This window comes from Lontra canadensis, unplaced genomic scaffold (assembly GCF_010015895.1).
Source record: "Lontra canadensis isolate GAN:19392208 unplaced genomic scaffold, GSC_riverotter_1.0 scaffold15, whole genome shotgun sequence".
Taxonomy (NCBI): domain Eukaryota; kingdom Metazoa; phylum Chordata; class Mammalia; order Carnivora; family Mustelidae; genus Lontra; species Lontra canadensis.
Window position 1 is genome coordinate 8,839,944 of NW_022631009.1, and position 27,044 is coordinate 8,866,987.

A 27,044-nucleotide genomic window follows, 5' to 3' on the forward strand; every position below is an offset into this window, starting at 1 on the left:
GAGATATGAATTAAGTGCCATTGTATTGCCTGTAAGGTGACTGTTACTGTATATGGTCCCTGTTCCTTTCTGATCTACTACTTTTAGAGTCTCTCTTTGCTTAGAGGACCCCTTTCAATATTTCCTGTAGAGCTGGTTTGGTGTTTGCAAATTCTTTCAGTTTTTGTTTGTCCTGGAAGCTTTTAATCTCTCCTTCTATTTTCAATGATAGCCTAGCTGGATATAGTATTCTTGGCTGCATGTTTTTCGTGTTTAGTACTCTGAATATATCATCCCAGCTCTTTCTGGCCTGCCAGGTCTCTGTGGATAAGTCCGCTGCCAATCTAATGTTTTTACCATTGTATGTTACAGACTTCTTTTCCTGGGCTGCTTTCAGGATTTTCTCTTTGTCGCTAAGACTTGTAAATTTTACTATCAGGTGATTGGGCGTGGACCTATTTTTATTGATTTTGAGGGGCGTTCTTTGCATCTCCTGGATTTTGATGTTTGTACCCTTTGCCATATTAGAGAAATTCTCTCCAATAATTCTCTCCAATATACCTTCTGCTCCCCTCTCTCTTTCTTCTTCTTCTGGAATCCCAGTTATTCTAGTGTTGTGTCGTCTTATGGTGTCACTTATCTCTCAAATTCTCTCCTCGTGGTTCAGTATTTGTTTGTCTCTCTGTTGCTCAGCTTCTTTATTCTCTGTCATTTAGTCTTCTATATCGCTAATTCTTTCTTCTGCCTCATTTATCTGAGCGGTAAGAGCTTCCATTTTTGATTGCACCTCATTAATAGCTATTTTTATTTCAATATCGTTAGATATTAGTTCCTTTATTTCTCCAGAAAGGGCTTTTATCTCTCCGGCGTGGGTTTCTCTAATACCTTCCATGCCTTTTTCGAGCCTGGCTAGAACCTTGAGAATCGTCATTCTGAACTCTAGATCTGTCATATTACCAATGCCCATATTGATTAGGTCCCTAGCTTTCGGTACTGCTTCTTGATCTTCTTTTTGTGGTGAGTTTTTCCGCCTTGTCATTTTGTCCATATAACGATATATAAAGGAGCAAATAAAATGTTAAAAGGGTGGCAAAGACCCCAGGGAATTGTGCTTTAGCTGAATCAGAAGAGACCCCAAATCGTGGGAGGGAGAAAGGGGATAAACAAACAAACAAAAAAAAAAAAAAAAAAAGAAGAAGAAGAAGAAAGAAAACAAATAAGGAAAAAATTTTAAAAAAGAAAATATATGTATATACAAAAAATATAGTTAGATTCAATGGAGGATAAAATATGACTATAATAATGAAAATTCAAAAATAGATTATTATTGTTAGTATTACTATTTTTGGTAAGGTATTGTTAAGATAAACTAGTTAAAAAAAAAAAGTTAAGACAGGAAAGGGTAAAAGTTAAAAAAAAATTTAGCAGAAGAAAAAAGAAAAAAAAATTAACTTCGAGAATAAAGGAATCCTGGGGAGAAGGCCATGAATTCCTTGCTTTGCTTTCTCCTCCTCTGGAATTCCACTGTTCTCCTTGGTTAGTTAAGTTGGTCTTGACTGGGTTTCTTGTTGATCTTCTGGTGGAGGGGCCTGTTGTAGTGATTCTCAAGTGTCTTTGCCTGAGGTGGAATTGCCCCGCCCTTATCAGGAGCCACACTAAGTAATCTGCTCGGGTTCGCTTTCGGGAGCTTTTGTTCCCTGAATGCTTTCTGTAGAGTTCTGGAGGGTGGGAATGATAATGGCGGCCTCCTGATCTCTGGCCCGGAGGAGCCGAGAGCTTGGGGTCCCACTCCTCAATGCACCCTCAGAGAAAAGCACCCAATTGCTCCTGTCTCCCTGGCCTTTGGTCACGTTTGGAGAAAAATGCCCAGTCGCTGGCGCTTGGAGAAAAGCGCCCAGTCTCTCATGCTTAGAGAAAAGCGCTCAGTCGCTTCCGTCTCTGTGGCCTCTGGCCGTGCACCGAGCTCACCCAGCCTGCGACTGGTTCAAGGTAACCCCGAGCTGAGAGCTCACTCCTCTGCTTTGTCACTGTAGCCAGCTTCCCTGCTCTAATACCTGTGAGCTCTGTGACATTCAGAAACCCCGGTCCTTCTGTGATCCTGTGGGACCTGGGGTTACGCTGACCCCACGTGGGCTTCACCCCGGTTTAGCCTCTGGAGCGATGTCCCTCAGTGGAGCAGACTTTTAAAAGTCCTGATTTTGGGGGCGCCTGGGTGGCTCAGTGGGTTAAGCCGCTGCCTTCGGCTTGGGTCATGATCTCGGGGTCCTGGGATCGAGTCCCGCGTCGGGCTCTCTGCTCAGCAGGGAGCCTGCTTCCCTTCCTCTCTCTCTGCCTGCCTCTCTGCCTACTTGTGATCTCTCTCTGTCAAATAAATTAAAAAAAAAAAAAAAAAAAAAAAAAAGTCCTGATTTTGTGCTCCGTTTCTCCGCTGCTTACCAGGAGTCGGCCCCTCCCCCCGCCCCTCGGTCTATCTTCCCATTGCTTCGGACTCACTTCTCCACAGGTCCTACCTTTCAGAAAGTGGTCGATTTTCCGTTTCTAGGATTGTTGCTCTTTTCTTAGATTTTCCGTTGGATTTGTAGGCGTTTGCAATGTTTAGATAAGCTATCTAGCTGATCTCCTGCTACCTGATGTCGACTCAGACTGCTACTTCTCTGCAATATTGACTCCTCCCCTCCCAAATCCTAAAATTCTTAGCCCTTAAAAGTCTCAATTTTATTAGTGGTAAAACAGATATAATTATTTTCTAAATTATCTTAATAATTATATTCCATGGTATTTTTGAAAGCATCTGTCATGGTACCTTGACATTTTAGACATACCAGGGATTCACATAGCTGATCTACCTAATTTATTACATGACCATTTTTCATGAAAAAGATTGACAAAATAACATTTTGTATCTTCTTCCTTTATTGTATTTATATTTTTCATTGGAATAATAATAATAAAGTACATCCTGTTTTCAGTTGTCTTTTGCATCCAGTTATTCTTGTTAACAACCCTGTTTCTGCTAGTAACTGAAAGTACATGCATCCATTAAGTTGGACATATCTGATGAAACAGAGGACATTACTTCACATTTACAGACTTTTGATTTTCAAATTTCCTAGTTGGGTATAACTAGTGCAATCACACATTTATACTTGATATTTACAATAAATTAAGCAAATATGATCTATTTTAAAATTCATTTTTGTTTTAATTATCCTATGATTATTGATTTGCCCTTTGAATCAATCCATTGTCCCCAATCATCAAGTAATATTATCTCTATGTTTTAAATTGGCACTAGCCTTCACTTTGATCTCTCCTTTGACTGTATTGTTTAATCAGTTCTCTGCATGTTAAACTAGAGTGCATTTTTTTAATATACAAATTCATAACCTTTACTGTGGCTTCCTAGTGCATTATTAAAGAAATTTACTGACACAGATATTTGGCTCTTTATGGCCAACCCTTGCCTGTATCACCAGACTCACCTGTAATCTTCTCCTCCCTCTCTCTCAGCAACATCAGCTTTCTGGAAATATTTTCCTTTAGCTTTCATATAGTTGACTCCTTCTTCTCTTCTAGGTTTAATATAAACATCCTTTTCTCAAAGAGGCTTTTATTGTCCAAGTACTTGGAACTCTCCATTAAGGCACATTTAAAGTTTTCTTTGATTAGTTGTCAGTTGTTCCATTTTTCTGTTAATTTGTTGATTTATTCTATCTTTTCCCTTTTAAAAATACAAGTTTCTTGAAAGGAAGATTGGGTATGCTCTTTCCCTTTATATCCACCACATAGCAGACCCTAGCACATAGTAGGCCCTCCATAGATAGTTGTAAAATGAATTAACAAATGAATACATGCTTCTTGGTAGACATTTTTAGTCTCTTTTCTTAATTGAAGAATAAATACATCTTAGGTCATTCTATAAAATACCCTAATCTCCTTTTTTATACCCCATTTTAGCCTTCAGGCATCCTTCTTGTTCCTTAAAACTTCAGAGATGAAAATGTTTTGAATATCTTGGAAACAATTTCCAGCTTGTATTGATAGGCTTTAAGGGTCATGGAAGAGCATTATTCACAGTCACATTTGTGCCAGTTATGCTGGCGTCTCCCTGCTGCTCACAGCATCTGTTTCTTTTAGGGATTGTGCTCCTCAGCTTTTAGCATTCCCATCACTTCGTCTGTTATTTATTTGGAACATTGGTTTCAATTAGCCATTTGGATATTTTTTAAACCTCAGTACTCATTATACTTTCCATATCCTCCCAGGCAGTTCCTCATTCTGCATGGATCTGCTCTTGGCTCTTAATATGGACTCTCTGGTCTGATGTATTTACCTTTTCAGCCTTTGCAAATGTGCATTCTGGTGCAGAAACTCTGTAATAGCTATTTTCAAACTTTTTCATCTTTGGAATGCTCTAGTGGGGAAAGGGGCCAGGAAATCTACCTCATTTTCTTCCACATGCCACTGTGTCACATATTTCTTGCCATAGTAGCAAACGATGACCATCATCAACTCTCTGTAGGCACCCATACACATACACAAATGTGCACACACATGCACACACATGCACACAGACACATTATCCATGAACAGCGAAGTGATCTGAATGTAAATCACATCTTCCCTCTCTGCTGCTTACTTAGAATAAATTAGAAAATAAAATTCAAACTTCTTACAATGGCATACAAGTCCCTAATTTTCTAATACTTAACATTCTCTCACTGCCTTTGGGAACATACCATCTTCTTTTTAGCCTTAAATTCTTTGTATTTGCTGTTCTCGCTGAGTGGAAAATTATGCCCTCCAGTCTTCCCATGACAGGCTTTGTTGTTATTGTTGTTAATCATTCTAGTGTCAGCACAAAGAAATCTTCTTTGAGTAAGCTAATGTGCTTTAGACTACTCTCCACAACTTAGGAATTCACAAGGACTGGCTCCTGTATTTGTGCCTTCATAGTACTAACTTTCCTGAAATCCTTGCACTTACTCTCTTGGTATCTCTTCCTTTCCCTTGATCATTTTAGAACCAGATGAATGCCTGGAATGTATTGAATTCCTAATACAATCTGTGGAAGGAAAGAAAGAAAAAAAGAATGAAAGAGGGAGGAAGGGAAAGATAGGGGAGGAGAGAGAGTAATATATTACTTCAATTCTATTTTCAGAAATTTGTGAAGCTAGACTAGATCTTATAACATAATGATTCCTTTTTGGGATTTCTTAGGAGAATAAAAACAGTTCATTATTTTCATTATTTCAAAAAGCTTAATTAAATTTGACCCATCACAGGGCCTCACATTTTAACACAAATATCAATTTTATTTACTTAGCACTGTAATTAAATTAACCTAGTGACATATTGGTTACTTCATGGCAAATAGAAAGGCTGATTAGCAGGTGTTAAAATTGATATTTTTAAATGAGCGTACATTTCTTATTGTGAAAGAGATTCAGTTTATTTGTAAGAGAAATTTTCCATTTTTTTCCTTAGAGAAATATAATGGAAGTATCGTTTCATGATGAAAAATGAGAATCACTAACCCAACCCAAATTCTTCATATGATAAGTAAGGAAACTAAGGTGAATTGTCTACAATTTTATTCCTAGTTTCAACATAGTCAGTATAAAATCCAGAACTAATTTCAAAACAGTGTTCTTTCTCATGTGTACACCTCATCTATGAAGTGATGTTAAAAAATGATTGTAAATATAGATCTTCCTTGACTTAATGATGGGATTACATCCTGATAAACCTATAAGTTGAAAATACCACAAGCCAAAAATGCATTTAAGACACTTAACCTACTCAACATCACAGCTTAGCATAGCTTACCATGAACGTGCTTGGAATGAGTAAATAGCTTACAGTTGGGCAAAATACCTGATAAAAAGATTATTTTATAATCAAGTGTTGACCATCCCATGTAATTTATTGAATGCTATGCTTAAAGTGAAAAGCAAAATTGTTGTATGGGTACACAATGCCTAAAGCGTATGTGTCATTTACTCTTGTAATCACAAGGCTGATGGGAGCTACAGCTAAATATGGCTACCCAACATCACAAGATGTGATGCCTCATATTGCTAGCCTACGAAAGCTCAAAATTCAAAATTTGAAACATAGGCTTTACTGAATGCATAGGACTTTTGCACTATTTTCCAGTCAGAAAATCCCAAGTTGAAGCATCTTATGTCAGGAACCATCTGCAATCGTATTTTGTGACAAGTGAAAGTATGGATGTAGTCATATTATAAATGATCTTTAGTACAGATGACTTTAAGTGGGCTGACTCAAAAATTGTACTATATATAATGTATACATGCAATTTTAGGTTCACAGGATATTTTTTTCATCTCATCTTTTTCTGTATTGCGAACTTCAGGTTATGTTATTGGTTGGTATATTATTTTTTCATTCTAGTTTGTTTCAAGGCATACCATACGAAGTTTCATCTTAATTAAATTTTAGAAGTTATTCACCTGTATATAAAATAATTCTATTCTCTGTTAGGAAAGTCACAACTTCACAGATTCAGTGACATTTTATATCAAAAAATCATCTTTCTGAAAGGAGAGTGTAATTTTTGAGAACACATTTTATGATCACACATAAAGACACACTTGAGCTTACTATTTTTGCACATAGACTGTAGGTGACTCTATGACGTGATTGAGAGCTCTGAGATCCCCTGATATTCTCCCAATCCTATGCAAAACTTCTAGCTAGTGACTGACATTACACAGCATAAATTTCATCCTTTAACAAAAGACTTTGCTTGACCTTGTGGTGAAGTTATATTTTTAATTCAACAAAGAATTCCACCTACCATTTTGAGGAATTGATGAAGTTGGTCCTCATTGGCATGGCATTAGAAAATTGAAAAATAGCAACCAGGGGAAAATGGGTGTAAACATTTAAGATTTGTGGATTTAAAAAGTCAAATATCTTCTTTTTTAAAAAAGATTTATTTATTTGAGACATAGAGAGAGAGTGTGTATGCATACACAGACATAAACATGTGTGTGCATGCGTGAGTGGGGAAAAGGGCAAGGCAGAGGGAAACAGGGAATCTCAAACAGCCCCCTACCTGGGGCTTAATCACAGGACCCTGAGATCATGACTCCAGCTGAAATCAAGAGTTAGATGCTTAGCTGACTGAGCCACTCAGTCATTCCAAAAGTCAAATATCTTCTAAATATCTTCTAATTTTCTTTTTTTAAATTTTTTAAATTTTTAAAATATTTTTAAATTTCTTTTCAGTGTTCCAGAATTCATTGTTTATGTACCACACCCAGTGCTCCATGCAATACGTGCCCTCCATAATACCCACCACCAGGTTCACCCAACCTTCTTCACCCCTCCCCTCCAAAAGCCTCAGTTTGTTTCTCAGAGTCCACAGTCTCTCTTATTTCATCTCTCCCTCCAATTTTCCTCAACTCACTTCTCCTCTCCATTTCGTGTCCTCCGTGTTATTCCTTATGCTCCACAAATAAGCAAAACCACATGATAATTGAGACTCTTTGCTTGACTTATTTCACTCAGCATGATCTCTTCCAGTCCCATCCATGTTGATACAAAAGTTGAGTATTCATCCTTTCTGATGGAGGTAAAATGCTCCATAGTATATATATGGGCCATATCTTCTTTATCCATTGAATCAATTTTGAGAGTATTTGAAAACTACTAAAAATTTACTATATTTTTACAAAATTGTTTACTACAATTTTGAGAGTATTTGAAAACTACTAAAATTTACTTTTTAATTTCAAGAAGGCTTTTTGTTTTCCATCAGTGGAAAGAGAATGTATCCTATCACAAATCTACCTTCTTGTTAAAAAGCATGTTTAGTCTGTGAAGGGATAGGAGAAATACGCTGTTTGTTGGAGAGCGGACTTGAGGAACTATTTCTGTTGGTTTCATGACAAAGTCCAAATATCTTCCTAATCAACTATTTCTGTTGGCTTCATGACAAAGTCCACATATCTTCCAAATATCTTGTACTATACCCACTGTACCATATCCTCATAATATGCCTTCTAGCTATATTTTCAGCCTAAATTTGTGTGATTCCCTCTTGCAGTCTGTGATTTACACATATTAAATAGTCTTTAATTCCTAGAAACTAACAAAATCTGTCTTGTCTCATGGTCTTTATACATGTAGCACACTCTCCTGGACCATCTCTTTCTTTTTACCTTGGAAGCTCTAATCATCTTCCCTAGTTGAATCTAAAACGTTTCCTTCAGGAAGCTTCTTTTTATTAAGTCACTGCTAAGACCAGATTAGTGTTTCTATTATATATTTCTATAAAACTCTGCACTTCACTTATTGTATTAGTTAACCATGGCTTGAAAAAGCTACCCCAAGTCTTACAGGTTTAAAACATCAATTTCTCATTATTTTATTGGTTGTCAGGATGCCTCTTGGCTTGCATACGTCACTGCATTAAGCTAGATGCGAGGACCAATCTGGGCTCACTTAGTACTGTCAGCTTGGGCACTCCAGTTCTCCTCCTTGTGCCCTTCATTTTCTAATAGGGTAGACCTATTCCCTTACATGGTAGTCTCAGGGAATTATCCCAAGAGACCAAAGGTGGAAACTACAAGGCCTTTTGGAACCGAGACTCTAGAACTCACACAGCATCACTTCTGCTATATTCTGTTGGTCATAGCAAGTTATGAAGACAGCCTGGACCCAAGAGGTGAAGAAACAGACTTTATCTCTTAATAGAAAGAGTTGCAAAGAATTTGTGGCCACATTAACATAACACAGCAACATAGTGTCATCATATTTTTTTAGTTTTTCTTGTTTTTCTACTTACACCATCTCTCTAGTTCACCATTGTATCCTAACACATAACAGTGTCTAGCAGAGACGACATCTAATATCTATGTGTATTTGAATAAAACAAAAATAGTGATGTTATTAATTTTTATTCATGACATGTGGAATTTACATATTTATATTTTATTATCAAAATATATTATCTTGAATAAAAATACATATTATTTCATAGAAATATAGAGCACAAGAGACTATATAGAACATAGTTATAGAGAAATAAAGTGAAATGCCTAAATCATAACTGAATAGGAAACATTATATCACCAAGATTAACAGTACAAGCCAAGAAGTCTGACAGTTTGAATAAAAGTGCCAGAGCAATCAGTATTTAATTTTTATGTTTCACTTTTTCATTTTTTAAGGTTTTTTTAAAAAATATTTTATTTATTTATTTGACAGAGATCACAAGTAGGCAGAGAGACAGGCAGAGAGAGAGAGGAGGAAGCAGGATCCCTGCTGAGCAGAGATCAGATGCTCAATCCCAGGACCCTGGGATTGTGACCTGAGCCAAAAGCAGAGGCTTTAACCCACTGAGCCAACCAGGTGCCCCATTTTTTAAGGTTTTTAGCTTGCATGTCACTTTGTGTTTTACCATGAGCTATTATATTAATGGGTACATTCTGTGGCTCCCTCACTTGAAAGTAATCTCTCTTAGGAAACATACTGTCTGCCACTTACCTCTGAATCATTCAGTGCCTGTCATAGAATGGGTACTCAAAAAATTCTTGTTGAATAAATACATGAGTTGAATATATGGATGAATGTCCTTATTCAAGGTATTTACTCTTGACTATATGAATTATAATCTACCACCTATGATTGTGACAAAGATTTAATGTAAAATATTTATCATGGAACTTACTAGAATTAAATGATTGGTAATTGTTAGAGGCTGTGATTAATAGGACTTTGAATCAGCATGGAATAGTTGCTGAAAACTAATTGATTTCTGGGTCTCTAGGGTGAGTCCTTGTAGGAAAGCATCTACTCTTCTTGAATAATACAATTTATGTGGATCTGAGAAAAAAAGAATATGGACCTTCCATGAAGAATTCTGAAGATTGGAGAAGTCCTTGTAGTTAAGAGACCCAGAAATTTACAGAAGCTTTGCTCATGCTTAAATAAAATAAAATAAAATAAAATAAAATCCAGTTTAGCAACATGGTATGAAACCTCAAGGATGATAGTGTGAGTCTTTTAACTATTAAGTAGCAGATAATTTTTGAAGATAAGTAAAATTAGATTACTATGAACGGTTTTATGAGGGAAAAACTATAATAGTTAAAGGAGGAAATAGAACACAGAGGCATCATATATCAAGCTGAAATAAAAAACAATGACAAGACAGGCTATTAGATGTGGTGTGCATTTTGGCTGTATTTGCAAGTGAACGAGGTGTGAAATTTATCTATAGATTTGAAAGGGCAAGAAATGTTACTTTGTTCTTTATTTCTTTATTTATTTATTTTTAGATTATTTATTTATTTATTTGACAGACAGAAACCAGAAGTAGGCAGAGAGGCAGGCAGAGAGAGAGGAGGAAGCAGTCTCCCTGCTGAGCAGAGAGTCCGATGCAGGGCTCGATCCCAGGACCCTGGGATCATGACCCGAGCCAAAGGCAGAGGCTTTAACCCACTGAGCTACCCAGGTACCCCTACTTTGTTCTTTTAAATTCAAATGAATTTGAAAGCTGCCATTTTGCCTAAGAGGAAGGAAATTCTGTCCAGATCATTTGGAGGAAGGGTGGAAGAAACAAGGGGATCTTCTTCTTCCCTCGTGTTGCACAAGAATCTGAAAGGGCCTTTTCAATGTATGAAAAATGAGGAGAAAGGCACCCAGTCATTGTTTAAGGCTACAGTTCCCTTGAAAGCAAATGATTCTGCACTTTGCATAACAAGCCTGAGATGAGAATCTTAACCAAAGATGAGAGTACCAGGTTACTGGACCATTCTACTTTCCTGCAGTGAAGCAGGAAGGGGGTTTGTGCATGTCATCTTTATTGCCTCTCCTTGGCCCTTCAACCTCATTTGGTGTCAACCCCTAAAGAGGCCTAAATTGTTAGGAAATGAAAGATATAGAGCTCTTGGAACAAATTTCCCTTTTAGCCCTACAGAACCATCTTCCCCTGAGGCAAAGGAATTGCAAGAAAGACCTAGAAACAGACATGTGTTGGAGAAGCAAGTGATAGGAAAGAAAAACAATGGGAATAAAGCATAAATAAATAACTTACATGTTGATTCAGGCACAAGTGTTTACATGTTCTGTTCCATTGAGGAGGTTAAATGGAGGTGTACAGATTTCCAGGATGTAAGATTATGGTTTTGGGATTGCACAATTTAGGTCCAAATCCCAGCTTCCCGCTTACTAGCAAAGCGAGTCAGTTTATGTTTGAAGCTGCTTTGAGGTTTACTATCCTCAGTTTACAGGTACTTTTGAAGATGAAATAAACTAATTATGACTGTGTCTAGAACATAATTAGTACTCGGTAAATGGTGTTGCTCTTTATAACATGTTTGTTTAAATAGTTCTGTTATCTAGTCACTTCAAGTAAACATATTGGAATGTCAAATATGTTTGTAGTGTCTTAATCAACTCTGTTCAGAAATTTGGAGAGAGACAAAGATACCATTCCACAAAGTGAGAATAGCAATTTTCCATCACCTTTATAAAAATTAAAAATATATTTCAGAAAAACATTGAGATATTCATAGTATTACCTTTGATATATTGCAATTATGATATGCCAAATCATCTGGTTAGATATAAAATTTTTAGAAATTTAAAACCACTTTAATAGGTAAATCTTCCTTTTCTTTCAGTAATCTTTTTCATCAGAAAGTCTGTCAATTAAAATGTATGTAATCTTGATCAAATAGAACATCTTTATTCCAGAGAGCTTTTTTCAGAATTCAGAGGATATAGAAATATGTTTATAGTGTGTATGTGTATCCCTCTATAGAATTAGATATATATAATATGTATACATATAGGGTTTTACAGAAATATATATATAGAGAGAGAGGGAGAGAGAGATTATAAGTCTCTATATATCAGAACTTATATATACATTCATATATATAGGAATATAAGGGATAGAGAGAGATAACGGAATTTTCTACTTTCATTTTATATTTTCTGTCATCTGAAAAAAATAAGGATGAGAAAAGACTTACAGGTCAAAAAGGCCTACTTGATAATTTGAGGATGGTATCTTTATTCAGTATTCATTGCCATTTCTAGTGCTTGGATATAATTCAAAGTCCATTAAGTTCTTGCTGGAAATACCTTCAATTCAGGTTTCTTTGGACTGAAGCATTAATAAGAAAGCTGGCAATGTTTTGTATGAGTCATTATAGATTTAGTTCCTAATATTATTTTCTTCTTGAAGTATAGAATATATAGTTTATAATGAAGAAATGGCTAGAGTATTAGCTATTTGTAATAGTAAAATGAGGAATGTAAAATTTAGATACAAACAGAATTAAAGTTCTTAGCATACCTCATTCAACTTGTCTTTTTTTCAGTTTTTATTTCATAAAAAGATGCTTGTATGAATTTCCTCTAGATGTTCTTGTGACATCATCATGCCTACTCTCTCTATTCCATAAGTTTTCATAGGATCAATCAAAGCATATTCCATCAAATGAATCAATAGTTGTTAATAGTTTTTACTTGCATGGTATGCAGAAAATTTTCAGAGTTTTTAAGTCTGAATTGTTTTCAAAGTAGGGTTTCCAGATAATATCCAGGATTCTTGGTTGAATTTTAATTTCAGATAGACAGTTGATTGTCTTTATTGTAAATGTGTCCCAAGTGTTGCACAGGACATACATAGAGGGGAAAAAAAAAAAAGCAACATTTATCTGACATTAAAATTCAAATAAATGTCCTATGTTTTTATTTACTAAATCTAGCAACCCTTATTTCAAGGTACTTATGGTCTTATGATGGAGTCAGCTAAATATTTACCCTACCTTTAGTCCATATAGCTTTAACATCTTGTCCACATTATAGCAATTACAACCCTTCTAAAGTGACAATCTTGTCATATCAGCCTCCTGCTTAATATTCTTCATTGATGCCTTATCTTTTCAAGCTTCCCTTTCCAGTCAAAATTTCTTGGCTCTTCAAGCATTGGTCTCTGCCTACCGAATCTGCTACCACTCTCTCTTCATTCCTGTCATACCACATAATTTGCAATTGCCTGAACACGTCTTGCATTTTTCCCTGCCACACTATTTTTCTAAGTTCTTACCTCTGACTAGGATGTTCTTTGATTCATCATGAACCAGATGAAATCCACTCATCCTTTAGACCCAATTCCAATATCTTTTCCAATACTAGAAAGTCTGTCCTACCTGGGAAGGATAGCTAAGGGCTTTCTAGTTGTATTTCCATAGTTCTCTAAGTGTGTTTCATTGAGCATATTACATGGCTCTGATTTTTTTAAATTCATGACAGTTTACTTGCAAGCCAGGGATGGGGATATATGAAAGAGAAAAGAAAGTGTATGGGAGCTTGTGTGTTGCGGGGATGTATTTGTGCTTGATGTACAGTAGTTACTTAATTCATGTTTGTGTAATACAAAAGAGGAGGGAGAGGGAGTATGGAAAGTCTCAGGTCTTAAAGTCAGATATTTGAAATATGACATAGAAAGGGGAAAATCTTCACTTTCTTCATTGTAGAAATTTGAAGAGGAATAGAAAGATTCATTAAGTAAATAATATTTGCTTTTTCTAGAATAAATATGAGATAACATTTATTTTTTCCCAAGATCTACAAAAAATGTAAAAGCACAAGTCCCTTGCTGAATCTCTTTGTTCATCTTTTGCTTTAATTTTTCCTGTTTTTGCAAGTAAATTATATTCTAAAAGAGATGGTATTCCTTTGTATATAAAATACAAATTTACGTGTCTCTTCCCCAGGGAAGATTTGAGTGACAGAAGCTCTAATTAACCTTCTGATGTGTATCACTCAGAGGATCAGACTTTCTACACCTAGATTAGGAAGTGTCAAAGAGAGTTGACCAGATGTCACAATGTTAGAACAGGTGATTTCTGAGATTCTCCTTAGTCAGATGTCGACATTTTATCTCTCAATTTTAACACATCTGTTTCCATAATTAAACAAAAGAACCAAAACCAATTTGAAGCCAAGTATACATGTAAATTTCAGCTATCATTGTTACAGAATTCATACCTTTATTGATGATATTAAAAGATAGTGTTTGCATACTATCTTGAAATAAAATGTGTTCTTGGTGAAAAAATTAAAAAAGGAAATTGGCAGAGTAATTACATGAAGGAATATAAAAATTTACCTTTCAACATGGAAATATATATTTTAAATATCCTAATAGATAATTATACATAATACTCCAATATATAATCTGTAATATATGTGCCTTTCTGACTAATGGTAGACTTTGAAGATAAACTCTACAAGTACTTACTATTTCTGAAGGTTTTTTTTTTTTCTTCCAGCATGCTACATTTCTCAGCCAAGATTAGCATTCATTTTCAAGCAAATCACTTCTGCTACTAATTAATTAGCAGCTATAGAATAAAAAGTGTCTTACAGAGTGTATGATGCAGGAAAATAAAACCTTTCTTGGCTTCAGTTTCTTATTAGGCTGCTCTGCTTTAACATATTTATACAGATATTCACTAGTTGCTCAGCAACCTTTCAATGATCAACACTGTAATAGTCTTTCCTTCATTATGTCAGGCCTTTCCTACCCACCCACACCTCCCTTACACCCCACTTGTTAGTAATGAACCTGGTTCTTACAATCATACAACAATTGCATGGGACCAGCTATCAGTTTATGGTAAATGCCTCAACCAGGAGCATTCACTGATCTATTGCAAGCTTCTCACTCCTCAAAAACACATTTCTCAAGGTGTCCCTATTACTTATTTTGAATAGAAGACTTTAAACTAATTCAAACTGAACAGTTAAGCAATTACTCTAGGATGTGTGTTCTCTCAACCAGAAAGGTATTTGTGTGGTTTTAAGAGGAAAATTTTGAGACGGCAATGCTTAATCCCAATGAGTATCTTTCAGTACCATTGGGCACACAGGGAAAAAAAAAAATAAATGTTGGGGTAAAGATAGCTCCTTGGTTCCCTGCAAATCATATCACGTATATAAAGCCAGTGTTATGTGAACTTTGTACTTTAGGCTTTAGAAAAAGAGAAACACTTAAAATTAATGAAAAATGAAGAACATCTCCCTCCACAAACTAGGGGCTATTTTAGAAGGAAATAAAGGGTAAACACAGATAAAGTCAAAGAGTCAAGGTGAGGACTCAGGGACCTGATGGGCTGGGTCAGAATAAAGCCTCTCATTTTTCCTTTTAACCATGGTGGATAGAAAGGGTAACTTCACCAGTTCCTTTCCTTTACTTCTCTCTTTTCTCCTTCACAATGCCAAATATCATCATTGTGTTTTTAAGGGGTGAAAAGGGTACTAGGGAATAGAAGAGAAGGGAAATTCTACCCCCATTTGAGAAAACACAAATGAAGGAGTGATTTATATGTTCTTGGATGTTTCATCCTCTCTTTTCTTTCTATTCTATCATATGCCGTATCAATTGCGGTTATATTATGATGGAGTGTTTTATTATTATTTGAATGCATCTGGACAGGTTCAATTTATTTTATTGATATCCTTAAAAATACATTTAACACTCAGTAGTCATTGGTGTAAAGTAAAATATGTATTTTTTTAGAAATAAGAGGGTAGTATATTTAGCCCTATTTATTCTTTTCTCATTACACTCATTGAACATCAAACATTACATACATTTGAGACATGCTATCTACTTTCAAAAAATTATTAATACATATCAATTATCTGAGACAGCAAGACTCTGAAAGTGAAGGAATTCCTGATGTAACACTTTGGAATAAAATATATTAGTATTAATTTTTCTTAATAGCAACTTTATATCATCCAAGGTAACTGGCAGCAATTCTGTAAGATTTGGTGTGTAAGGAAATTAAACAAGGGTGTGTTAAGTTACATTTTTTGTTTGTTGAATGACAAATACTTCTACTTTAGCTGACAGATAAGATCCGCTGTAAGAGAGAAGCCTAAAACTGCAAGATTCTAAGAGATGGTTTTAGAAATGTGTGGAGGGGCAATCTGTCCCTTTCTCACATTCTTATGAAATGTGACAAAGGTGACATCAATTTTATTTTGAAACCCAGGTCTTTAAAGTTTATTGTCAGTATTGTAACCTTTATGGAAGAGCATTATGCTTAATTATACTAAAGACTTCAGTTTATATTTTGTGGATATTTATTCCTATAAGTGGTGTGTGTGTGTTTGTGGTTGGGCATTAAAAATGGGCATTCAAAAATGCCCAACCACAGGTCCACAAGCCTGGGCCTGTGGTTGGGCCTTCAAAAATGAGCTCTAGCATCCACCACTATACACAGTCGAGAACTCCAAAGTGTTTGATAAAGAATACATGATGAGAAAGTTTGATTCTGTACCTTTACTTGAATCAAATAGGTGAAACAAGAAATGGTCCTTTAAGAGAGAATATCTTCAAGACTCTTAAAACTCTCTATTTAAAAAGTTTTCCCTAGTGGGTTCTTTTAGTACTAAGAAATGAGATGTCTACTCTCTCACATTTTTATAACAAAACCGTGTTATTTAGTATAACGTTCAGATATTTGCAACATATATGTTATACCTTTATCATATATGTTTTCTATATATAGTTTTTGTCATGGTTGCCCTGTATAATACTCTCCATATACTTTCTAAAACTTTTGGTATTTTCTATAGTTCACTTAGATAAAGGTATTTACTTGCTTTGCATGTGGATTTATCAACATTTTAATTCAGAATATGGGATTTTTATCTCATATGTAAACAACTTGACATTAGTAACTATCTCGTTGAGTATTTGTTTTATGCTTGTTTTTTACTCACAGTAAGTGCGAATTTAGTAGATGTATCATTAAATCTTCCTATCGTCACATTCAGCTTAGATTGTAAGTATTTATTCACTCACTTTGCATATTAAATCAGCCTGATCACTGGTACCTGATAAACAATAACAAATCCATTTGCAAAATTTAATATTAACTTCTCTATTTAATGCTTAGAAATTTGAATAGGAACATATAATATAAATAGAAATATATATACAGATTCAATTCAGAAAGACAATTTATATTTAAGGTTTCAGTTCTATTTCTAAATTAGTATACACCTAATTAAATTAATTTCTGATCATAGGAAATCTGTTACTTGAATTACTGATTTATTTTTAACTCTATAAGGATCTATATCTTTTCACATTTTAACATTTCAGAAATCTGAATGCAGATGACAGGGGTTTGCATTGTCATGTTATGTTGAATTGGTAGAATTTCTTTTTTCTTCTTAAAGGTGCATCTTATCATCAAGAGTATCTTATATTCATTTAATTAGATAATAACATAATCTTATGTAGTTTCAACATAACTATAGCATTTTAATATAAAAAACCCTATAATATTAATATAGACCTGTTCCTTAAAACTAAATTACAAACTATTCTTTTTCAGGATTGTTTCACTTAAAATTCTCCTAATCAGAGAGACAATTTTATACTAGGTTAACAGCTAGATTATATTTCTTTTACACTTTAAGGGCTAATTTCTATTTCAGTTTATCCATCTCTTCTCTAAGTTTATTATTCAAAGTACAAACACATCCACTAACTTGTACTGAAAAATACTAAGCTATAGAGATCTTAGCATACTGGAATTAATAATGTTTAACATGAAAATACCTAAGTTATGTACCTGACTACAATATGCCTCCTAAAAATTATAGCATGTAACAAAGCAGTAGCTTTGTTTTGCCTCATACCCACATACTGCAATTAGTTTTCAAGAGTTACCTCACTTATTGACATGTTTCTTTGTTTCATCTAAGTAGTAGTAAATAAAAGAAGACCTGTAACATACACACTGAATTACATATGCTAAAATTTCTAGATTATCTAAATAATGGCTCATATAGCATTGTTGCATTAGTTGTATTTAAATTTTATTTTGATGTTATTTTGTATATTTTTCCTTTTGCATGTTTTCATGTTAAATGTTTATTGCATTTTTCTTCATTATATATCATAATACCACAAAATTATTCAATTAGAATTATTTTGTTAAGCTTTTATTCAAATGTTTCACTTGAAATACTAAAATTAATGGAACAGAATATATTTTTAATATAAAATAACATGCCAACATAAGTATCTAAAAGCCACTTATTTGAATATGTAATTATCTTTAACATGAACTTATATAGCTATGTACATATTGGGCCATCCACTTACATCTCTAGCAACATATTCTGTTCTTCAATTCTGTTGCAAATTAGACAATAATTACAAAGCAGAGTGGCACAAAATTGTTTTAAAAATCTAAGGCTAAAAATTTGATCATAGTTTAAAATTCAATTATGAAATGAGTTTTCATTTGTTACACTTTCTAAATGACACATTTATAAATGGCTTTATATGAATTATGCTTAGCCTCTTGATATATTGGTGAAATAAGAAAGACTTCAAAAACATAATTTTCATTATAATACATAATATAATCTAAATTTAATATTGTAAGGATTACTGTTAAGTAAATTTGCAAATTTACATGTGTAACATATGTCATTTTCCATTATCATAGTTCCAAAGATGACATATAGTTATGATTTATAGAAGCATGCTTATATATGTAAACCATTTCATTTTATTTTTGTTATATTGAGAAATGTTTTACTAAGGAATATTAATAAAATATACTTTAGACCTGTGTTTATATTGTAAACATCTAATTTTTAAATATATCTCCAGTAATTTAATGGCAGGATAATCTAATTGTGAAAAACACATCTTGTATACATAATTTGATTTCAAACAAAGAATGGATTTTCTGAATGTACATTTTATTCTTTAATTTGGGTTGTATGTTATATAACAAATGCATTTAATACTATGCTATTAAAGATAATGTTTATTTAATTGTGTAGCATACTTAAATTTCTGAAAGAAAACAACATATATTTTAATATTGGATTAGCTATATAATATATTTAATAATGAATTGTTGCTATACATAATCCTAAGACTTTTCCCAACATTGGCAATTACCTCATAAAACAGTTATGTATGCAAAAATGTTGAGTGTTTTTAAACTGTTAAATGGTAAATGTTGCATTTTGACAATTTAAAAATCTGTGTTTCATACACTGCCAATTTAAAGTAGTACCAAAACCAGTATTCTAAATTAGTCTACATTTTAGATAAAATGATTATATAATATATGATATAACTGTATGGTGATTGATGATTTTATTGCCTTATGAAGGAAATCAATGTTATTTTTATATGTTATTCCATTTTATAATCAAACATATTTAACTACATTTAGATGCACCTATGTCTCCTATTATTATAAGATATGATTACTTTTCACTCTACAGAAATTTGAACATTCTAAATAAACCCATTTCACACAAAATTTGTATACTTTTAAGGGTTGGGAATTATAACACAAATCTTCAAGTAACTCTCACTTATGCAAATAAATCTTCAGATTCCACACTTTTCCAAAATGATGACTTTGAAAGTTAAAAACAAAATAGTCAGTTTTCCTCCCTTTGGGATTTCTCTTCATTATATGTTTGAAATATGACCTTGCCATGGTAAAAATTATGATCCTATTTCCTTTATGAAATTCATTTTATTTATTATTATTGTTAATATTATTTTAACATTATTAACTTTATTCACTTATTTTTTCTTTTGATGAATATTTCTTAAGCATTTACTGTGTAGCAGACACCATTCTAGATGCTAGGTATTCAGCAGTGAATGGAACAGAATAACAAAAATCTCAGCATGCAGGGAGCTTGCATTCTAGTGTTGGGAAGAAAGAATATGAGCACAAAATATACATAAAACATTGGAACTAGTTAGTAAAATATCTGGTTGAAATATATATCTGTTTGGAGTATGATTGTTAGATAAATTGTTTTATTCAATCCTTTATTCCAACATTCCACCCAGTTCTACATTCAGGCTGAGGTTAGTACTGAATCACCACCACCACTAGCCAGAAATAGAGTTCTATTGCTGAAGACTTTAAGTCTGGAATTGCTAGCAAATCCTGGATCTAAAGGCTAAGAAAGATCAGTTTTAACTCTCAAATTTGGTCAAGACCTGTATTTATCTTGTTTTCAAGAAAATGGGTCTTTGGAATTGGTCTATAGGTTTTTGGATTAGTTACAGAAGCAACGTAGAGAGATCCCCAAGAATTACCCCAGAATTATTGACCCATACACAAGAGCTTATTCATGACTACCTGTAATGACTTCAGTGATGGAAGATAATAAATAGCTATCCAGTTTATTCCTTGGAGTAAGGCTAGAACATTCAGACTTGTGATAGAGTACACATTTTTCTTTTATACTTTTAAGACTGTATTTTGCAACATATGTTTATAGTTAAGTGGTTTTCTTTTTTAAACTAAAACTGAAAGCCTAGAAATTTTGATACAGTTATACAAAGTTTTCCAGTATTAGTTTTTCATCCTCCCTGATTTTATACTTCCTTTCTAAAGTGGAAGGTGCAGTTATATTCCCCAGGTAAATATTATGGATCAGGTAATTGTTTTTATAGTAATAAGAACATGGGCTTTCCAAATATCTGATCTATCCTGAGGTTAATTACTAAATGTTAGTCTTGTAAGCATAGTTACTGCTTAATCATGTGATTAAAGACAAATCTTACTAAATATTAGCTTAGTAAATCTTACTGGCCAATTTGCATAACCAACATGGATTTAGGAGATTGTAATCTTCACAAAATGGTTTGGATAAATACTCAATAGCAACTTCTTCCTGACTGATGTTTTAGAGTATATTAAAGGTCTTTAAAATAATCTCATAATTTCATACCATATTTATCTTTGGCTCCCTCAAAATACAATAATTTAATTCTTTTGAATTTCTCTATCAAATTTACCGAGGTATAAGAATTTAGGCTGGCAGAATTAGTAGCAGATATGTATCCCTTTCCTTGCTTATGAATGAGAGGACCCCGTTTTGACTTCTTTTCAGCTTTAAAAGCAGAAATCAGAATTACTGGTCTTACTAGTCACCTGCCTGCAATGCAAGAGGGGAAAAAAAAAAAAAAAAAAAGGTAGAGCATGCCCAAACCACATTAAGTGGTTAAACTATTTTCCTCTTGCAGAATGGTTAAAATATTCCTATGTATTTTTGTCTACAATATCTAATTATACTTTGTAGATAGAAGTTCAAGATGCAATTTATTGAGAAGGCAAGTATATGAAAACATATCACTCACCTGTCTTAAAAAATATTAAGAAGCTTTCTAAGCAGGACCTGATGATTATTCCTAATTTGTAGCTGTACTTCCAAAATTCAGTATTTTTTCTTGTTAAGCATTTTAGATGTCAAGACCATTTTGAATGTATCTTCATTCCATTTTATACTTTTATTATAAGGTTACTTTTTTCATTTCTTAAGAATTATGTCCTACCATGGGTAATCTTTTAAAATGGTTTAGGTGAAAGAAAAAGAAAACCCTAATTTGGCACCTTTAAACTCTATTTTTAAATTACTATGAAACTTTAATAAGGTTAGGAATGTAGAGAAATATATGCCATGAACTGCTTATGAGACATTTGGATATTCTCAACCATTTACTAAAGCTAGTTTTGTATGAATAAAGGTTCTAAGCTATTAGTTAATTTTCAATCATTTCTAAATATTATTATTTTTAATAAGTTGAAAATTGGCTAATCTCAAATTTTACTTTAAAATAGTGAAAAATATTACCAAAAATCCAAAAACAATCCACTAAAGTCTAAAGCATGTATAGCTCATGACATTGAACATTTTATCATGTGGCTGTTTTCTGGCAAGTGAGGTTAAGATAGACATTTACATAGAATAGTTATTTCAGAGCTTTATTTTTTTAATCATTTTGTTTTAATTTTGGCTTTGATTTTAAATTTTCTTTCACTTGCTTATCTTAAAATAGAAATGTTTGATGTTTTTCCCAGAAATTATGAAGAGCTATGGCACAGACTATTTGAAGCATACTTTTTGAGAAAAGTGTGGTTACACAGTTACCCATTCTGTCAAAATTTGTTACTTGCCAGGAATTCGTTGCTAATATTCATCTGTAGATAAATAACAAAGAAGATTGATTCAGTACAACATAAAGGGTTTACTGTTTCGCCTCCCTCCTGCAAATTTTGTTACAGTGCAAATGTGGTATATTTGCGTGTGATATCTATTCATAGGTTGAGTGATACAAAGCAATCATCTGATCTGGTTACTTCACATTCTAGGGGCGTGTTTGTGTTTTGCCTCTTCATGTTGGTTATCCTTAAGGTAATAGAAGGGAATATAATTTATTAAACTTATCAGAAAAAAAATAAAATTTAAAAGAAAAAGTTAGCATCTAGTGCTACTGTGTCCCACAGGTTCTTCTACATTGGCCCACACTACCTCCACTGGTGAGTTAGAGGAGCATAACAGGACTTCCACTGGTGCTTTTGCTGTTGCTAGCACATCTGCAGATGTTACTGTATCCAGTGTTACAGCTGTCACCATCCATAGACTTTCCGTGGAACAGCGAGTGCAAGTTACGAATCTCAGAAATTCAGGTCTGGACCCCAACACGTCCAAGGATGGGCTCTCGCCTCATCAAGCAGATACACAAAGTACAAGGAGAAGACCAAGAAATGCTGAACAGATAGAAAGAACTAAAGAGCTTGCAGTTGTTACTCATAGAGGTATTGGATGTTATTTTACTTGTGCCCATTTAGTTACAGCAAAAGCTATATTTTCGTAATGATTCTAAGTAGAGAATGAGCTGAAAGAGAGCCAAACTGTAGGAAGCAAAAGAAAAACTTTAAAGTAGCTGAAAAATACAGATAGTAATAGCCAAAACCTGAATCATTTGAAAGCACAAAAATTAAAAAAAAAAAAAAAGTGAAATGCAAATATTGGGTGGGGGTGGGGGTAAAGGTAGAAAGAAAAGAATGCATAAAAGTGATCATCAAAACAAGTACTAAATATCTATTGCATATTACATGCCAGTTACGATGTTGAGGTAATTTGAAATAAAATAGCCAGTTTATATTAATAAGTGTACATATTGACACATTGGTTATTTATCCTTTGTAGCAATTTTCAGCATTTGCATGAAATTTTTATATTACACAGATGCTATTGAACAATTAAGAAAATAGATAATTTGGACAAAATGGAAGCATTCTATCTGGTGATTATTTTATAAAGTTTTCTCTTCTACATCTAAATTACCTGTTGCCTGAGCTATATGATTGTACTGAGATTTCTCATTTTGAAAAGGTAACAGCTATTCATTGAGATTATGGATCCAAATTTAAATATCCATTAACTTATAAGGCCAAATCATATGTTGGTAATTTTCCAGTTAATTAATGTTGTAAGCCTACCTTTTACAAAATTAGGAAGTGTAGCAAGTGTATTTTTCTGTTTCTTGGTAGCAAGTTTCATTGAGCAGTTCATGAGAAAAAATCAGTGTAGTGTCAAAAATAAAGGGACTTCATTTATATTGATATATGCTTCAGTGGAAATACTAATTAATTGAACATGTTTCAAGTACAAAATACCTACTCCAACTCTATTTCCAACTCATCATCATGTGTTCTCCAAAATGGTTATGTTTTATGTAGAGCGGTTAGGAATGGTTTATATAGAGCACGATATAAGTGATGGAAAGCATCCTGTACTCAGTGTACATGAAGGAGAAACACAAAGACATCTTTATTTAAGTTGGTTGAAAATCATACAGAAACTCATTTCCATCAAAATTCATACTGACAGTATTTTAGTTTTCTTTACTAACCATCTTAAAATGAATTCTAAACATATAGTAGTCTCCTTTAAAGAATTAAATCAGTATCACCTTGCTTCTCTATTCACTTTCATACCATATTTCCACTGTTAAGAATATAGGAGTAATTATAAATTGATGATTTGCTTAATCAAGTAGACACTCTTTCTTAGTAGCAGGAAATTTAAAAGTGTAAATGTTGTTCTATTAAGGAAACCTTCCCTTCAGTTTTTTCATTCTCTTTGGAAAATTGCATGAGCTAACACTGACAAACTCCTCTGTAATCCATTGAATAAAGGACGGATAATTCTCAAACATAAGTTTATTATATAAATCAAGTAATAATACAAATACTGCTGTAGTCAAAGTTTGTCACCAAGTGATCTGAGAAACTCTGGGGTTACAAATTAATATTTTATAGAACTAGGAAAAATAATTCATTTTGAAAAGAGAATAAATAGAATAAATAAATAATATTATTCAATATTATTGAATAAAAAAGTGATTTAAAAATTACTCAATTTAAAATTTTGAACCACATTTAAATAAATTTAAGCGTATTATTTTCTTGATAAATTCTAAGTCAGTACTCAATTTTTCTCAATTGTCATAGTCTTCTCACTCTATTTTAGAGCTAATACATGTTTCATCCTTTCGCATATTCTTTCTAAAATAGTGTTTTTGGAGCCATTCGGTTGTGCCATCTACTTTTGAAGTAAATATTTCTTAGTTATTTATGTTTAAGTTATATGTATGGAAAACATTCTAAATGGTATATTATTTTCTCAGTGACATATTATTATACTTTTATCAAATTTCTATATTAATTAGAATTAGTCCTTCTGACTCTTCTTCAGTAATCTACTGTTTCAGTGATTTCAGATACCTAGTTATTACATTTGAGGCACAAATCTTTACCATTTTGAATTAAAAACTTTAGGTCAATGTTAGAAATAAAAGAGGTGTATCATCCCTATGTCTATTAATGTTTTTGAAAATAATATTTAGCTATATTTTCAGATACAAAATAGACTTTGAAAACTTGACTGTTAACAGGGCCAAATTTCTAAATTAGAATCAGCTGACATCAAAACAGTATTCTTTTTTTTTTTTTTTTAAAGATTTTATTTATTTATTTGTCAGAGAGAGAGAGGGAGAGAGCGAGCACAGGCAGACAGAATGGCAGGCAGAGGCAGAGGGAGAAGCAGGCTCCCCGATGAGCAAGGAGCCCGATGTGGGACTCGATCCCAGGACGCTGGGACCATGACCTGAGCCGAAGGCAGCCGCTCAACCCACTGAGCCACCCAGGCGTCCCCAAAACAGTATTCTTTATAAAAATAATTCCAGCTCACCAGACATACCTGGAATGTCTACTGAATACCAGGATGTGATCTAGAAAATAAAGATAATAGATGACCCCCTCCTTCAAGAGATTGAGATAGAGTGGAAGAAACAGAAATTAATCTGGTGGTACAAGAAAAATTTTGTAAAGCTCATCACTGATTAGATACTCAAAGAGTTATAGGGTATATGCTGACAGTGAGTCATTTAATTGACATATTGAATGAGTCAGTAAACATAATGCAAAACTAATTTCTTAGTTTTTTTCTAAGTATTTTAGAGAACACAAATCAGTTTTTGTTCTTCTGTTCCATGATCCACAATGTAGGCAGAATTGTCTTTAAAACCTGGTTCCTATACACAATGGAATATTATTACTCACCCATTAGAAAGGATGAATACCCAACTTTTGCATCAACATGGATGGAAGTGGAGGAGATTATGCTGAGTGAAATAAGTCAAGCAGAGAAAGTCAATTATCATATGGTTTTACTTCTTTGTGGAACATAAGGAAGAGCATGGAGGCCATTAGGAGAAGGAAGGGAAAAAAAACATGAGAGACTATGGACTCCAGGAAACAAACTGAAGGTTTTAGAGCAGAGGGTATTGGAGGGATGGGTTAGCTCAGTGATAGGTATTAAGGAGGGCACGTATTGCATGGTGCACTAGGTGTTACATGCAAATAATGAATCATGGAACACTGCCTTAAAAACTAATGATGTACTGTATGGTGACTAACATAATATAAAAATAAATAAATAAAACCTGATCACATCATACCACTGCATTAAAGCTTCCAATGGCTTCTCCATGATCTTAGGAATAAAGCCAAGATTTGGTGATGACTCACAAGAAATTCCGTGATCTGGCTTTTGTCCATATCTCCAAATTCATCCTGTAGGACTCTCATAGTTACTCTATTTTTTTTTTTTTTTTTTGCCAAACAGAAATTCTTTTAGTTGGCCAAACATAGCGTGTTCTTTTTTACCTGAAACCGCTTTTATGAACTATTCTTTCCATCCTTTCAACCAGATCATTCTAATTCCCTTTTGAAATTTTAGTTTAAATTATCAACTCCAGAAAAGTTAGGTTTCTGTCTTTTAACTCACCATTGTACTCTGTACTTCTCCTGCATTTGTAATCACTAGCCCTATGGCTTGTCCTGTAAAATTTACCTCTCTGAGGTAAGGAGTGCGTAGTCTGGCTCATGCTGTATTCCCAGTGCTTAGAACAGCTTCTGAACCATAGACCTATTTAAATAATATTTGTTAAACTAATGGATTTATATTTATAATATGACCACTAAAACATTCATTTAAATTTTTTAGAAGTCTTAAAATTATAATTTTCAATATATTCAAATATCTATGTGTTTCAGTATTTTAATTCATAAAAAGCATCATATTCTCATGAACCCACAATAGTATATTGCTTTTATATATTACCACTTCAAAATTCACAACATAAAACTAGATATAAGTGACTTGAGTATAGCCCTTATCCATTTATAAAATCGAAGGATATTTATAGTTAAACCCAAGAAAGCTATAAAGTTGATAAATTTCATATGAATAAATATTAATGTTATGCAATGAATATTATTTTGCTGAAAGTCATTAGCATTTAAAACATATATGTGATAGAGATTGTGATAGCATAGTTTCCTTTGAGGTGTTCAAATCCATGCTATTTTATGCTGTATGATAATTTAGTTAATTTCTCATAATTTTTCTTTAGTCACACTGCAATTTCATTTTTTTAAGATTTTATTTATTTATTTGACAGAGATCACAAGTAGGCAGAGAGGCAGACAGAGAGAGAGGGGGAATGTAATTTCATTTTCATTTTGTAATATCTTGTTTTTTTTTTAAGATTTTATTTATTTATTTGACAGAGAGAGAGAGATGACAAGTAGGCAGAGAGGCAGGTAGAGAGAGAGGAGGAAGCAGGCTTCCTGCCAAGC

The 27,044-nt window shown here is 33.4% G+C and overlaps 1 protein-coding gene across 2 annotated transcripts in view; it reads left to right on the plus strand.

Moving 5' to 3' along the window:
• Window positions 1-27,044, plus strand: part of CSMD3 (CUB and Sushi multiple domains 3) — a 1,221,727-nt gene that overhangs the window by 477,237 nt on the left and 717,446 nt on the right. The window contains exon 7 of one of the 2 annotated variants that reach the window (XM_032858445.1): window positions 22,341-22,652. The exons of the other annotated variant lie outside the window; for it this stretch is intronic. Within the exon in view, the coding sequence (XP_032714336.1) occupies window positions 22,341-22,652 (312 nt within the window). The remainder of the gene's footprint in view (window positions 1-22,340; window positions 22,653-27,044) is intronic. 2 annotated transcript variants of the gene reach the window in all.